This window comes from Phragmites australis, chromosome 8 (genome assembly GCF_958298935.1).
Source record: "Phragmites australis chromosome 8, lpPhrAust1.1, whole genome shotgun sequence".
Classification (NCBI taxonomy): Eukaryota; Viridiplantae; Streptophyta; class Magnoliopsida; order Poales; family Poaceae; genus Phragmites; species Phragmites australis.
In genome coordinates, this window is record NC_084928.1 from 6,546,957 (window position 1) to 6,560,137 (window position 13,181).

General features: G+C 43.9%; 1 protein-coding gene across 7 annotated transcripts in view; it reads left to right on the top strand.

Annotated features, from left to right (window-relative positions):
• Positions 1-1,561: 1,561 nt before the first annotated feature.
• Positions 1,562-13,181, top strand: part of LOC133926465 (uncharacterized) — a 28,973-nt gene continuing 17,353 nt past the window's right edge. For 4 of the 7 annotated variants that reach the window (XR_009911101.1, XR_009911102.1, XR_009911103.1 and 1 more), the window contains exons 1-8: positions 6,064-6,169; positions 6,313-6,547; positions 7,954-8,153; positions 8,235-8,389; positions 8,474-8,615; positions 8,697-8,830; positions 8,958-9,110; positions 9,187-9,317. Coding sequence is in view for 3 of the 7 variants with exons in the window: in XM_062372417.1 (XP_062228401.1) it covers positions 3,187-3,364; positions 3,829-3,917; positions 4,570-4,663; positions 5,339-5,427; positions 5,703-5,762; positions 6,065-6,169; positions 6,313-6,547; positions 7,954-8,024 (921 nt within the window). In the remaining 4 variants the exon portion in view is untranslated. Of the gene's footprint in view, positions 3,003-3,089; positions 3,365-3,828; positions 4,494-4,569; positions 4,664-5,338; positions 5,428-5,702; positions 5,763-6,063; positions 6,170-6,312; positions 6,548-7,953; positions 8,154-8,234; positions 8,390-8,473; positions 8,616-8,696; positions 8,831-8,957; positions 9,111-9,186; positions 9,318-13,181 lie in introns of those variants that run through there. The other 3 variants (XM_062372417.1, XM_062372418.1, XM_062372419.1) reach the window with 3 other exon arrangements.

The window sequence follows — 13,181 nt, forward strand, 5'->3', positions numbered from 1 at the left end:
TCCACTCGCGCCCCCGCTTGTCAGTCTCTGCGCCATTGTCCGCCCGCACGCTCGCCGTGTCCTTCAACCACCCGCCCGTGTAGGTCCGCATCGCTCCTTCGTCGATCCTTTGTCCGCCCGACTGCATCCAATGACCCTTCGTCAAAACCCTAGCGCTATGTCTGCCCACTTGCCCAATGCCCCTTCTCCCTATAACTGCGCCCCATCCCCTCCCCACGCATCCCCCTCCCCACTCCTACCGGTGCACCATGGCCGCAGACGTCAAGAACCGTTGTGACCGCGCCCCACCGCCGGAGTCTGTGGCTAAGCAGATGCGGATCGGAGGTGACGCTGGGATTCATGGCTGGCGGCGGCACCATACCTCCGCGCGCCCATGCTCCACGCCGTGAGCTATGAGCGTTATGCCTAACGAGTATGATCGATCTTCTGATCTATCGATCGCAGCTGGCGCAGTCTATCGAAACGTGGGTCAGCTCGCCATCAACCTGCTGATATCCTTGGTGAGGGCGAGACGGGTGGCCTACCTCGACGAACCCTCCGTGCTGCCCTGTGCTGGCAACAACACCTTCGGCCCTGACGCCATCGGCGACCTCGCGCTCGCCCTCGAAGGTTTGGTGGTCGATTCCAATTGAATCCTTTGTGCTGTGCCCTCTGCCTGTTTGATGAATTGTTTCAGTGGCGTTGCTCGCCTGATTGTTCTGTTAGGACTTGTACTGTGCACACCAACTGTTCGATTAAATGTGTTGCCATGCTGCAAGTGTTGTAATTCTTTCGTGGCTGTGCACACGGACTGTATGATGAATCTACTTGTTACGGTCTAGAAGAGCTAGAAGGATCATTTAATTCTTCTAAAAAGAATTTACATTCTTCTAAAAAGAATTTACACCTTAAGATAGGAACACACATACGAGTCAGTGCGTGAATTGTTGATATGCAATTCAGACCGACCATCTTTCTCTATTTCTCTTCGCAGCTTATGAATCTGCATTTCATAGGCTGGCATTCATTCAGCAAAGATCTCCAGTTATTACAGTATGTTGATCTTAGCCTTTTGTTCTGTCTTGGTAGGACTTAAGAATATGCAGTAGTAATTAGATGTTGTTCACTTTGATCTTAGCATATGCAGGTTTTCTTGTCAAAACACATTTTGGTTGGGACAAGGAAACTAGATGCAACACCAATATCACTGTATTTGAGAGCTTTATTCTGTCTTGCTTTGTTCAATTACATGAAGCAAAAAAATGTGTTTTGCTTCTGTTCCTTTTGGAAACATCTTGTTTGGAATTTTTTTTATACTTGTGAACCGAAAGGTACATGGAACCTTTTTGCTAATCTATCTCACTGAAATAAATTAAATAAATTTAGCATCGTTATTTTGATCCATTTTCCCTTTTTTATGTTGGGGAAAACATAAAGAAGTAGTGGGGAAAACTTACAAAAATCACCATGATGTGAGCTATGAGCACGATCCCGAGGTGAAATGCAAGGAACAGAGCTAGAGGAGAACTAGGGAGCGTTGGGCCTCACGTTTGGCGGAAGGGTTTATGCCTTGAGCTTAAGGAGGGTTTGATGACGGAGGGCTTCTTTTGGTTGTCTCCTGTAAAGTCATCAATGCTTTATTATAGTTACGGGCAAGCACACTTGACTCAACTTTGATCACTCAACTATATTATGTCATGCAAAATATCTTTGCTTTCGATGCAACGCATGTGCAATTCGCTATTCAATAAAAACAAATATAAATCATATGGTTTTACGGAAAAAAAAAATATGAACTGTCAACAATTTGACATATGACTAATGACAACTGTTGTTTCACATTTCGCCTATGGATGGATTCCTACTATAAGAAGTTGTTTTGCAGTGATATCCTTCAGGATAACTTCGCCTGTCATGGGCCTTAATACAGGGTCAATATAGTCAAAAGAATCATCATGCTGGTATCGTGGAGTTAGAAAGAATCCGCTAAATAAAATGTTTGGCTTACTAAATAATGTTTTTGATAGTCAAAAGAATTCTCATGCTGATTTCTTCTTCACTTACAGGCAATCACTAAATAATGTTTTTGGTTTATTTCTTATGGTTTGCAATATCTTCCAGCTTGAACTCGCAACTTTCATGTTACCCTGTGCATTGCTTGTTTTTTTGTTGCAACGCACGAACACTCACCTAGTCAAACAATAGATCAAAAATACAATCACATCTATCTTTTTACCTAGCTCATGTAGTTCCGTCTCTTTTCCAATCTACTTTGCTACTCGTTCTTGATCTCAACGACCAAGGACAAGCTGCCGACCATCTGCGCTCTGACGGGGTCCCTCCCGAGCGTGGGTGATGACGAAGATCTGACGACGTAGCGCCAAGACCAGGGTTTCTTGGGTGCTACTCACCGGATAGTTATCATCAGGACTTTCGATCAACAACAGAACTTCTGATTATCCTGATCGTAGCTTTTGATCCAGGATTGCACATAAGATGCTCAGTGTTCGGCACACGGAAACTTTATGCGTCAACAGCTAGGTAGACAATAGTTTGTGAGCTAAATTCTTTGGGGCATGCAATTTTTCAATCGATTGAAAAACGATTCATTTCAGTCGACCTTGTGGACCGAACGATCGAAATCTAACGGCGCTCGTTCTTTCTTCCTCCTCATGACCGACGCGTTCTCTCTCCCTCACGTGTGCGCTCGCCTGCTCCCCCGCATCCTGCCCACTTGCCTTCGTCCTCGGTGGCGCCGCTGCTGTGTCAGCCTCTACCACCTCCGCCGCGCTAACCCTTAGCACATGACACCCCACCTTATCCCCGCCCATCAGAGATCCGTCGCTCGCTCGCGGCCGTCGATGCCCTCATCGCCTCACCGTGCCGCCCCCCGCACCCACCTCCTCCGCGTGGCTTGCCTCCCTCTCCTGAACCCATTTCTAAGCCCGATAGCTATTGGAGCACCCCAAACTCCAAAACCCTAAAGCCCCCGACCCTAACTTCGGCGTGGAGAGCATCGATGTGTGATTTCAGTCGACTGCACAATAATAAATACGAAATTGTTTTTATTGCACACTTTTGAATTGACCATGTAGAATTTTATTGGTTAGACTCCTGCGGGCCCATCGTTTTATTTCTGTCCCGGCGGGCAAACTCCTCCAACAGCCCTCCCTCGTCTCCCCCGACCGGTGCACGGCCGCCGCAAGGATGCAGATCGCCGCGACGCGCGCCCGCCGCCTCCTCGCTTCCCCGGCGGCCTCCGCTCGCCTCGCGTGCGCGTCAGTCGCCTCCTTGGGCGTCCCCCTCCTGCCCCGTCCCGATGGCGTCCCCACCGCCTCGCCGTCCTCTGCAAGGCGCTTCTACTCCTTCGCCCCGCAACCGCCCCGTGAGTTCTCTGACCTTCAATCTATCCACTGTTTCGTATCTTCGTGCGATCGGGTTTGGCTGGCGCGGCATTTCGTTGAAATGGTGGTGAGCGCGCAAGGTGGCGTGCTAACCGCGCGGTCTCGACCCTCGATGGAATGTGCATGCATGGGTTTCATGTCTTTAAGCGTTTTACTGTGCTGAGGGAGACTAGCAAAGGGTGGGGATCATGGGATCCGAGTGGCTCACGAGGATTTAAGGGTTTAGGGCGACGGAGATGTTCGTCAGTGGGTCATCTCTCGGAATCGCTACGAGCGCATATGACTTGCCTGATACTTTTGACGTTGTCTATGATCAATTAGCGGATGCTTGGGGATTTTTTGACGCGTATATGATTTTTCCTTTAGACTCTGGGGTTGAAGCCTAAAGGATCAATTAATTGTGATATGTACTGTCTATGATCAATTAATTGTCTATGTAATGTAGAAGCCTGGTTGTGGACGATGATAAAAAAATGCTGCAATAAGGAGGACATCAAACTTCTTTTTCAGATTTTGCAGAAGCTAAGAGTATCCGTAAGCCCCTTCATTTCCGCATATCTTAAGAATGCCTCTTTTGTGCTACCTTGACTGACTGTGGTTGTGTTTGTTGTATCTTTTGCTTCCCATTTGGAAAGCCAGCTTAGTACATTGTATAAAGTATAAACTTTAGTGTTAGTACCAGAACATATGAAAATTCGTTGGTACCATCACCAGTTCACCACCCATGTGGGTACAATTTCAAGAAAACTATCTAATCTTGATTTCCAGGCTTCTTTTCATTATTTCTATGTGAAAAAGATGCTCGTTCATCTGAGCTCATTCCATTATATGTTGACCATATTGAAAAAATTCTCAACAGATGATTTTAAAAATACATACAAGAGTGTATGGTCTGGAATTGTGATGTTGACTGAAGTATCGAAAAAAAATTAGATTGGTAAATGGTAATGCAGGAAGTTTTTTTTAAAGCAACAGTTTCTGTGTATGTCCTTTTTCTATTCCTTATGGTTACTACTTAGTAGTTTTCTTAAGTTGTAACTGATGGTACTGGACATAAATGAGCAAGGACCAAAACCAAGAAAGAAAGAAAAGAAGGAATATTGGCACAAGGTTCACCATTGTATTTCTACTCAGTATTGTTTTGTCACTAAAATCTATCTTAAACTAACACTTATTGTTGATCCAGGGAATACCAAACCTTATCATCAATGCAAACTTTAATGACCATCTCTGTATGAAAATGACTGAGGCTTGTGCTCGTGTAGGTGCCCTTGACAACGGTATGATCCCTATTCAAATTTCCAGAGAGATCGATTGTTAATTGTTACCTTGTCTGATGAGTCATGTGTTTATTTCCACTTTTCCATTTTCTGTTGAATCAAGGTTGTGATAATTTTTCTTGAGTAGCTTTAGATTCCCTGGGAGATACCCTTTGCCTTGCATCCTAACTGAACAAGGATGATGTATAGATATTCAAACAAGAAAGAAAAGAATGTGCCCTCTATTTGTTCAGCTACAATATATTATGTTAGTAACATAACTTTTTTTAAATAAGCCTGGTATGAGATTGTCAAGTTCATTGTTAGGAAGCATTAAATAAGGTTGGTATGCTAAAGCATTATCTCAGATACATGAAGATGTAATCTTTGATGTACTGCTGGAGGCATTTTTAGTTTTTTTTTTCACTTTTCAGTTGTGTGGCTTGTATATTAGACATATTAAACTTTTCTGTGGCAGTTTCTGTTTGTGTTCCGCCATTACACTTTACCTGCATGATAAGATCCAGGAGGGGTAGTGATGTTGTCAATTTAAAGTTTTTTGTTTGTTTATGAAATAGTCATTTTCTGTTGCTTCATATTCAAATCTAAGTTTCCCTGTACCTTACGTCTGGAGTTATGACATGGTTCGGTTCTGTGAAGGATGATTCGCTAATATATACAGTTCTGCGCCCGCAGGAAACCCAAGATGTATTAGGAACATCAATAGTCTGAGAGGCAAGGTTGGCAAACACTATACTCCTACAATAGGTTTAACACGTGGACAGGTAATTGCTTTGTCTATGTTTATTTTGTGTGCAACTGAACTACCCAATTTACACCCATGCTTTTCAACCTATCATGTAAGTCGCAGAAGTACACTAAGCGGTGTTTACTGTAGTATATCGCATTAGCACGTCATGATCCATGGGTCTGTGTTAGCACTTTTGCCCATTTGTTGAACATAAAATAAGTATACAGGTGCTGTTGGTAGTTTGTTTTAGATCATGTCCGTTGCTTCAGATTTCTGACCGCAGACTCGTTATGGATTGTCTTGTTACAGGGTTTTCAGCTTGAACAAAAGCCAGAATATGCAATTGCCATAATTCAACTCATTTGCAAGGTTGGGTACATGATGTTTATTGCTATACCTGTATTACTAAAATATGGGAATTTGCTTAATAACAACAGCATCTTCTGATTTTTTTGGGGATAATAATGGCTTCCTTGCTCTTAATGTGTTACCGCACCTATGTTGGGTATGTTGCTTAAGCATTTCCATCTTATGATATTTTTGGCATTTTGAATATTAATATATTCTTCACAAATTCTACAGAGCCCTTATGCACATAGTTTGATAGTCAGCGTTTTTCTGTAAAATCCTTGAATAGATGAGTTGACCTGAAATTTTATTGTTGCATGTAGCATTTACCTGATCAGAAGAAACCGTTTGCTAAAGACGAACTCCGAAAGTTGACTGCTGGACAGCCTACAGAGGTGATCGAGATGCAAAAGAAAGATGATAGGAAGGTGAGATACGTGATTTTTGGTTCAATTACTCCACTCTGGAAGTAATTAACTAGGGTCTAGGGAATGCAACTTGTTTCCAGTGAGAGATTTTTGCTGCTCTCATACCTGTTGAACGCTCATATAGTCATATATATTCCTCTCAGAATTGCTTAGTTGCTTTCCCTCACCCGCCGGATGGTGAAGAAGAAGCCATGCTGGCCGCCGCCGCGCGCGCCCGCCGCCTCCTCATGTTCCCGGCGACCTCTGGGCCCCCTTGCGTTCTCTCGGGCTCTTGCCTTGGATGCGCATCAGGCGCTGAGGGCGTCCTGCCCCTTCTTGGTGGCATCCGCGGGTCTCTGCATCTTGTCAGGGGCTTCTGCTCTGTCCCGCAATCACGCAGTGAGTTCTCCTATCTCGAGTCCATCCTCTGTATCGTTTGCTTGTGGTGATCCCTTTGCACTGCTTGCGGGTTTGCCTAACATGGCATTTCGTCTAACTGGTGGTGAGCTTGGAGAGCGCCATGCTGAGTGCTAGGATCAATGGATTTGAGTGGTTCACGGGGATTTAAGGGTTTAGGGTGATGGAGAGTTACACCAGACAGTCATTCTCTCAGACGCATGGAGAGGGCATGCCAGTTATCATTTATATGACAGTTTTGACATTGTATGTGATCAATTAACGGGTGTGGGGATTTGGTGACGTGTATATGCTTTTCCTTTGACTCTGGGTTTGATAGGAGACATATTTGTTGAGCGCTTTGTGGATGATGTACTCTATTATTAGGTGAGAGTGACTAAGCAGTTGCCTTATGGTACACTATTTTGGTCTATTTTCTGTCACTGGTATTTGCTTACTTTTCAGTCTGATCATGGTTAGGCCACTAAATGCAGTATATGTTTGCTTGAATATTTGGTCTGTATTTGTTTCTACAACCCTGACCCCCAATGAGTGTAGGATCAAGGATCAATAATGAATTGAGTACCATATATAGTCATTGTTATGGGCCCGCCTTGTGCCTGGTTGGTTAGCTGGGCTGAAATCACTGTTCACGGCGCGCACTGTAGCTGCGCAGTACTGTAGCCCGAATTAGAGATAAGATTAGATTAGTTAGATAAAATCCCGAATTAGAGATAAGATTTGTTAGTTAGGACCGCTTCTATATAAAGGAGGAGGTAACATCTATTGTAATCAAGCAAGAAGAAACCCTAAACACAGTCAGAGCCTCCAGAGAAAGGGTGATTACCCGGTTTCTCCTGCTATCCCATCTATCCCTAGCCAATCCATATCAGTCATGGTGCTGTATGTGTCTCAGCTTGGATCGCATGGTCTAGTGCCACTGAATGATTCTGATAGCTAGTGAAATAAAAAGATGACAAAGTGTAGTTAGCGGTAATGCGCTATTGCATTGGTCGTCACAGAAGACAATTTTGTACTTCTAAAAGTTTCCACTTGTTTGGTGGGCAGTTAGTTAGCTCACAGAAGCATGTAACAATTGCACAGATTTGTGCCTCCGCGTTTATCCTTCCCTGCCTCTGATCCTTCTTGAAGTTTTTTTGTTGCTGTGAATTCAAATTACATTTTTTCTTCAAGCAAAAACTGGTGTTGCGAACACCTTGCAAAGCAGCCGAGCTAAGTGACCTTTAACTGTAGCAGAGAAACACTTCTTTATACACACTTTCATTCCATTGTCGATTGAATTAGTTTTGATTGATTAAACTGTGTTAACTGAATTGTTTTTCAATAAATGTTCTTGTACCTTGACTGGATGTTGAAAGTTACTGATGTGTGCTTTGATGCCTTGACAGTCAATTCAGCTGAAACCCCCCAAGACCACAGACATCAAGTACTTGACGGTCTCGTCGGAAGAAGGGGTTGATGTGGATGACACAAATGGCTACATAAGTCTGAAAGAATTGTTCACAAGTAAATCTGAGATATGTTTCTTTAGCCACCAATCACATGGTCTAACGCCTTGCTTTTCGGATTTCTCTACTGATATATTTAAGTGAGTTGTGAAATTATTTAATTTTATCGTATAATTCAATTCAAGTTTAGTGATTGCTATAATGGAAACTTTGGATGATAGGCTATTGGCTATTCTATCCTACAAACATGTGGCTGATAAAAAAATACGCTTCCACTTCGATCCCTCAACTATTCTTATAAAGTGTTGTGGGCGCATAGTTGTGGATGTCCTTGTTCCGCAGTCTCAACTTGTTCAAGAGTGCGAGGAAGCCAGTGGTAACAAATCTCAACTCTAACAAATTTGTTTCTTTTATGCTATTAATGCTTTCTTTTAATATTTTTTTCTCACATTAAATAAAGCCTCAAAAAGCATCTATGTCGACAATGTTGCTGGCCCACTTGCTTGTCTCATATACTCTCTTCACCCACGACTGCGGGCAAATGGAGACCAATACAAAGAGATTTGTGATATGCTTGAGCTTTCCATGAATGGAAGATGGTGGTTAGTCATCCTTTTTGCATTCATTTATTTTATATATTTTTTCTGATGTAAATAAACTTCTAATTTACAAATTGTCATTAGGAAATCACTGGAGGAACTGCTAGAGCACACATTATTTTGGAAGTTGGAAAAGAGGCTGGCTGCTATTACATGCTGTCATATGTGGATGAATCCACCGCAGCGCCACATTTCGCATGAGATTGAAGGGCTCAAAGGTACGTAAAGTTAACTTTATTGAATAAAGCATGGAAGAGGAAATAAAGTCATATACACCTTCCCTCACTTCCCATATACATATATTGAGTTGACTTCCTGTTTATTTGAACCTGAACATGTGTGCAGAATGGAAGAGGAAAATAAAGCCTAAGACATTCATAAAGAAGTTCTCTAAGAACTTCTTTTATCTCAAAGAGTACTCTGTTACAAAAACAGAAGGGAATGAATATAGCGTCACATCCACGCGAACAAAAAAAAACTGGAAGAAAGAGTATACAGGTATCACACAATCTTACTTGTACGTATTTTAGAAAGTGTACGGTCATTATTTTATCTAACACGTTGTCATTGCCAGATGAAGGGTTATTCGGCATTAAGTACAGTAGATTTGGAAACCGCACAGGCGATGGGGAATATGCTGATGCAGAAGAGCTTATACGGCACATCTGTGTTCATTTTGGAGATGATAATTTTGCCGGAATTAAGGTCTGATTACGTTCTTGTTTTTGGTCTTCCTTTACTTTTTCCTAACACCCCGAAGACCATCACAAGACCGGAATGTCACTCAAACCAACCTACAGGGCTGTCGAAAGAAAAATTCGGCAACTCCTCCCTTGAAACTGGATGTATAACTGGCAACAACACACGAGACATATAACAGTTTATAGAACACCACACTAGCAATATAAAGATCCTAGCAAACGAGGAACAAGCCTCGATCATACATCCAAACCACCATAGGCTAAAATATACATCACAGGGCGAAGTGTCGCCATCTAACATCATAACAAGCTTAACTAAAAGAGAAAGGTGAATGCACAAGCGATGTGCAGCTACCCATCCCACATGCGCGTCATCACCTCAAAATGTACTTGAAAAGAAAGCAATGGTGCGATTCGAAAATCTTAGCAAGCGAATTTGCTTTAACGAGATATTTAGCCTTAGTTGATTAAGCAATCATTTTTAATAGAAATGTGGAGATAGAACAAACTAATATCTATAGAAATATGGCTAAGCCAGACCAATAGCAACACCACCAAATATAACATCCTCTAGCTTGATCCTTTACAACCGCATCACAATATAAACAAAGATTAAAGACTTCCTTTCGGCATAATACTTCGATGCGATCAAAGATATGAAATATCATATGAATGTGTATGTGTGCACATGCAATGCTCATCATCACCCTTACCCCTCCACAGGCAACGTAAGAGTGTGCACATGCAATGCTCATCCTCACCCTTACCCCTCTACGGGCAATGTAAGGGTGTGCGCCGTACCCCTCCACGAGTAACGTATGGCGTTGTACCGGTACGATTGCGTTCATAAGGCGACAGTACAGCTTCCAATACATAAGATGCATATGCATGACATACTTCATGCATAGCCAACGACATAACTTCCAAGATATGTTTAATACATCAAGAATTGCACCATATAATAAATATCAACTGTAAAACACATATCACACTTATTGCACTTTATAATTCAAGAACTGAGTAAACTTCTGAAAGAAAGAAGGAAGAATTGACACGCTACTCACTAATCGGATCAACAACACACTTAACCGACAACGTGGACGATTGACCTCAACCTCCTACAAGCATCTAAGGGCTACGGAGGAGTCACCTTTGGAGTGGAATCCCGAATTGGCGAAGGAAACCGGCAAACTTGTGGATGCCCTCCTCCCTTCTTCTTTCTCTTTCCTCCCTTCCCTCTTTCTCCTTCCTCTTCTTCCTTCTTTCTTTCCTCTTCTTTTCTTTCTCTCCTTTTTGGCTGGTCTGCCCTTCTTCTCAGCCCCCCTCTATACACCCCCTGCTCCCCCCTACGCCCACCGGCCGGCGAGCGGCGGCAAGGCGGCGTGGCGGCTGCAGGAGGCGGTGGCAACCAGCTGCGGCGGCCGACGGTTGCAGGAGGTGGCGGCGGAAGGCGGCGACGCCCGGGAGGAGGCGGCGGATGGGGTGGTTGGGCCGAGACGGGTGGATGGGGGCGGTGTGCGGGTGGGAGCCAATCCCACCGAGCCTTATCCTCTTTTTAATTTTATTCTTTCATTTTATCCAACGATCTAAACTCATTGGGCTCGCCACAGACCCACCGAGTGTCCGAACGCGACGTTAGATAGCAAAACGGAATCATCTCGACGAGATCTACGCATCCACGGTCTCGGATCGTCCAACCGAGCATCGGTTTAAAAGGTCAAAATTTGTACTCCCTTGCGAGTCCTGCGATCAACATAAGAATTACACATTTTTGGGTATTACATTCTTCCCCCTTAAAAAGATTCATCTCCGAATCTACCTGCTCCGAATCTACAATAAGAAAGGACAACAAAGCGTATATATACGGTGATAAACAACAATTAACACTCACCGACTTCGAAGAGCTCGGGGTACTTCTTCCACACTTGATCCTCAAGTTCCCATGTTGCCTCATGCTCAGACTGATTTAACCAAAAGACCTTCACATACTTGATGGTCCTCCTCACGACTCGCTCATATGAGTCTAAGATGCACACCGGATGACACTCCACGGTTAGATCCTGCTCCACTATAATGGAGTCCAAATTAATCTTATGCTCAGGGTCGCGAAGATACTTCCGTAGCATAGAGATATGTAACACATTGTGCACTCCCCTCATCGAGTCCGGCAACTCTAGATGATAGACCAAACTGACAACACAGGCTACAACAGGAAACAGGCCAATGTACTGCAGGCTGGGCTTCCCAGTGGTACCAAAGCGAACAATGCCTTTGGTTGGTGACACCCTGAGAAGCATGTGATCCCCAACAACCAACTCCAGATTACGACGCCTAACATCAGCATAACTCTTCTGTCGGCTCTGAGCAGCCAACAGAATCTGGCGAATCTTCTGTACCTTCTCCGTGGTCTGCTTAACGAAGTCTGGACAAATCAAAGATCTCTCACCCACAACATCCGGCCTTACAAAGCCTTAAAAGGAGCAATCTTGATACTTGCTTGAAAGCTGTTGTTATAAGCAAATTCAACCAAAGCTTGATGGTCCTCCCAATTGCCCTTCCAAGACAACGCAGGCACACAACATATCCTCTAAAGTCTGAATAGTTCGCTCTGACTGACCGTCTGTCTGAGGATGAAAAGATATGTTAAGAGTGAGCTTCGTGCCCAAAGCACTCTGCAAGCTCTGCCAAAAGTGAGACATAAACTTGGAGTCCCGATCCGAAACAATTGACTTCGGCACTCCATGCAATCTGACCACTTCCCTAATATATAAGGGAGCCAGATCCTATGTAGAGTTAGTTGTCTTCATGGGAATAAAGTGCGCGGACTTGGTAAGCATGTCCACGACAACCCATATAGTGTCTTGACCACGAGGAGAGCGAGGTAACCCATCCACAAAGTCCATCGTGACATGCTCCCATTTCCACTCGGGAACTAGCAAAGGCTGTAACAAATCGGCCGACCGCTTATGCTCGGCCTTCACTTGCTAGCACACACCACAAGAGGCAACATACTTAGCGATGTCAACCCTCATATGCTTCCACCAGAAGATCTACTTCAGATCACGGTACATCTTAGTCTCACCCGGATGCACAGAGTATGGCGCCCGGTGAGCCTCACAAAGGATATCTGCCTTCACTTTTGACTTCTGTGGCACATAAAGACGGCCTCTGAAATGAATTGCACCATCCTCATCTAAACTGAACTCTCGAGACCGACCCTCCTAGATCCTCTTCCTTACACCAAAAAGAAGCCGATCATGTTGTTGGGCCTCACGAACACGCTTGGGTATGGCAGACTGAATGATCATATGTGTCTCCTCCTATGCAACACTGGTGAAACAGAAAGAGATATGCATCCGTTCAAACTTTGAGATCAAAGACATCACAATCCTAGGGACACCTGTCCTGCTTAGAGCATCAACCACCACAATAGCCTTGCATGGATGATATTGAATCGACATATCATAATCCTTTATCAACTCTAGCCGTCCGCGCTACCTTAAATTCAGCTCCCGCTGAGTGAAGATATCACACGACTCCCCATAAAGGTAGTGCCTCCAAGTTTTCAATGCAAAGACAACATCAACCAACTCAAGATCATGAGTGGGATAATTCTGCTCATAAGACTTCAACTGTCTGGAAGCATAATCGATGACACGTCCCTCCTGCATCAACACACAATCCAAACCAATCCGAGAAGTATCCGTATACACGGTGTAACGCTTGCCATTCACGGGCAGAGAGAGAATATGTACATTAACCAACTTACTCTTCAACGTCTGGAAGCATGCCTCACACTCATCAGTCTAAGAAAAAGGAACCCCCTTCTGAGTGAGCCTGGTCATTGGCTTAGCAATGATGGAGAAAT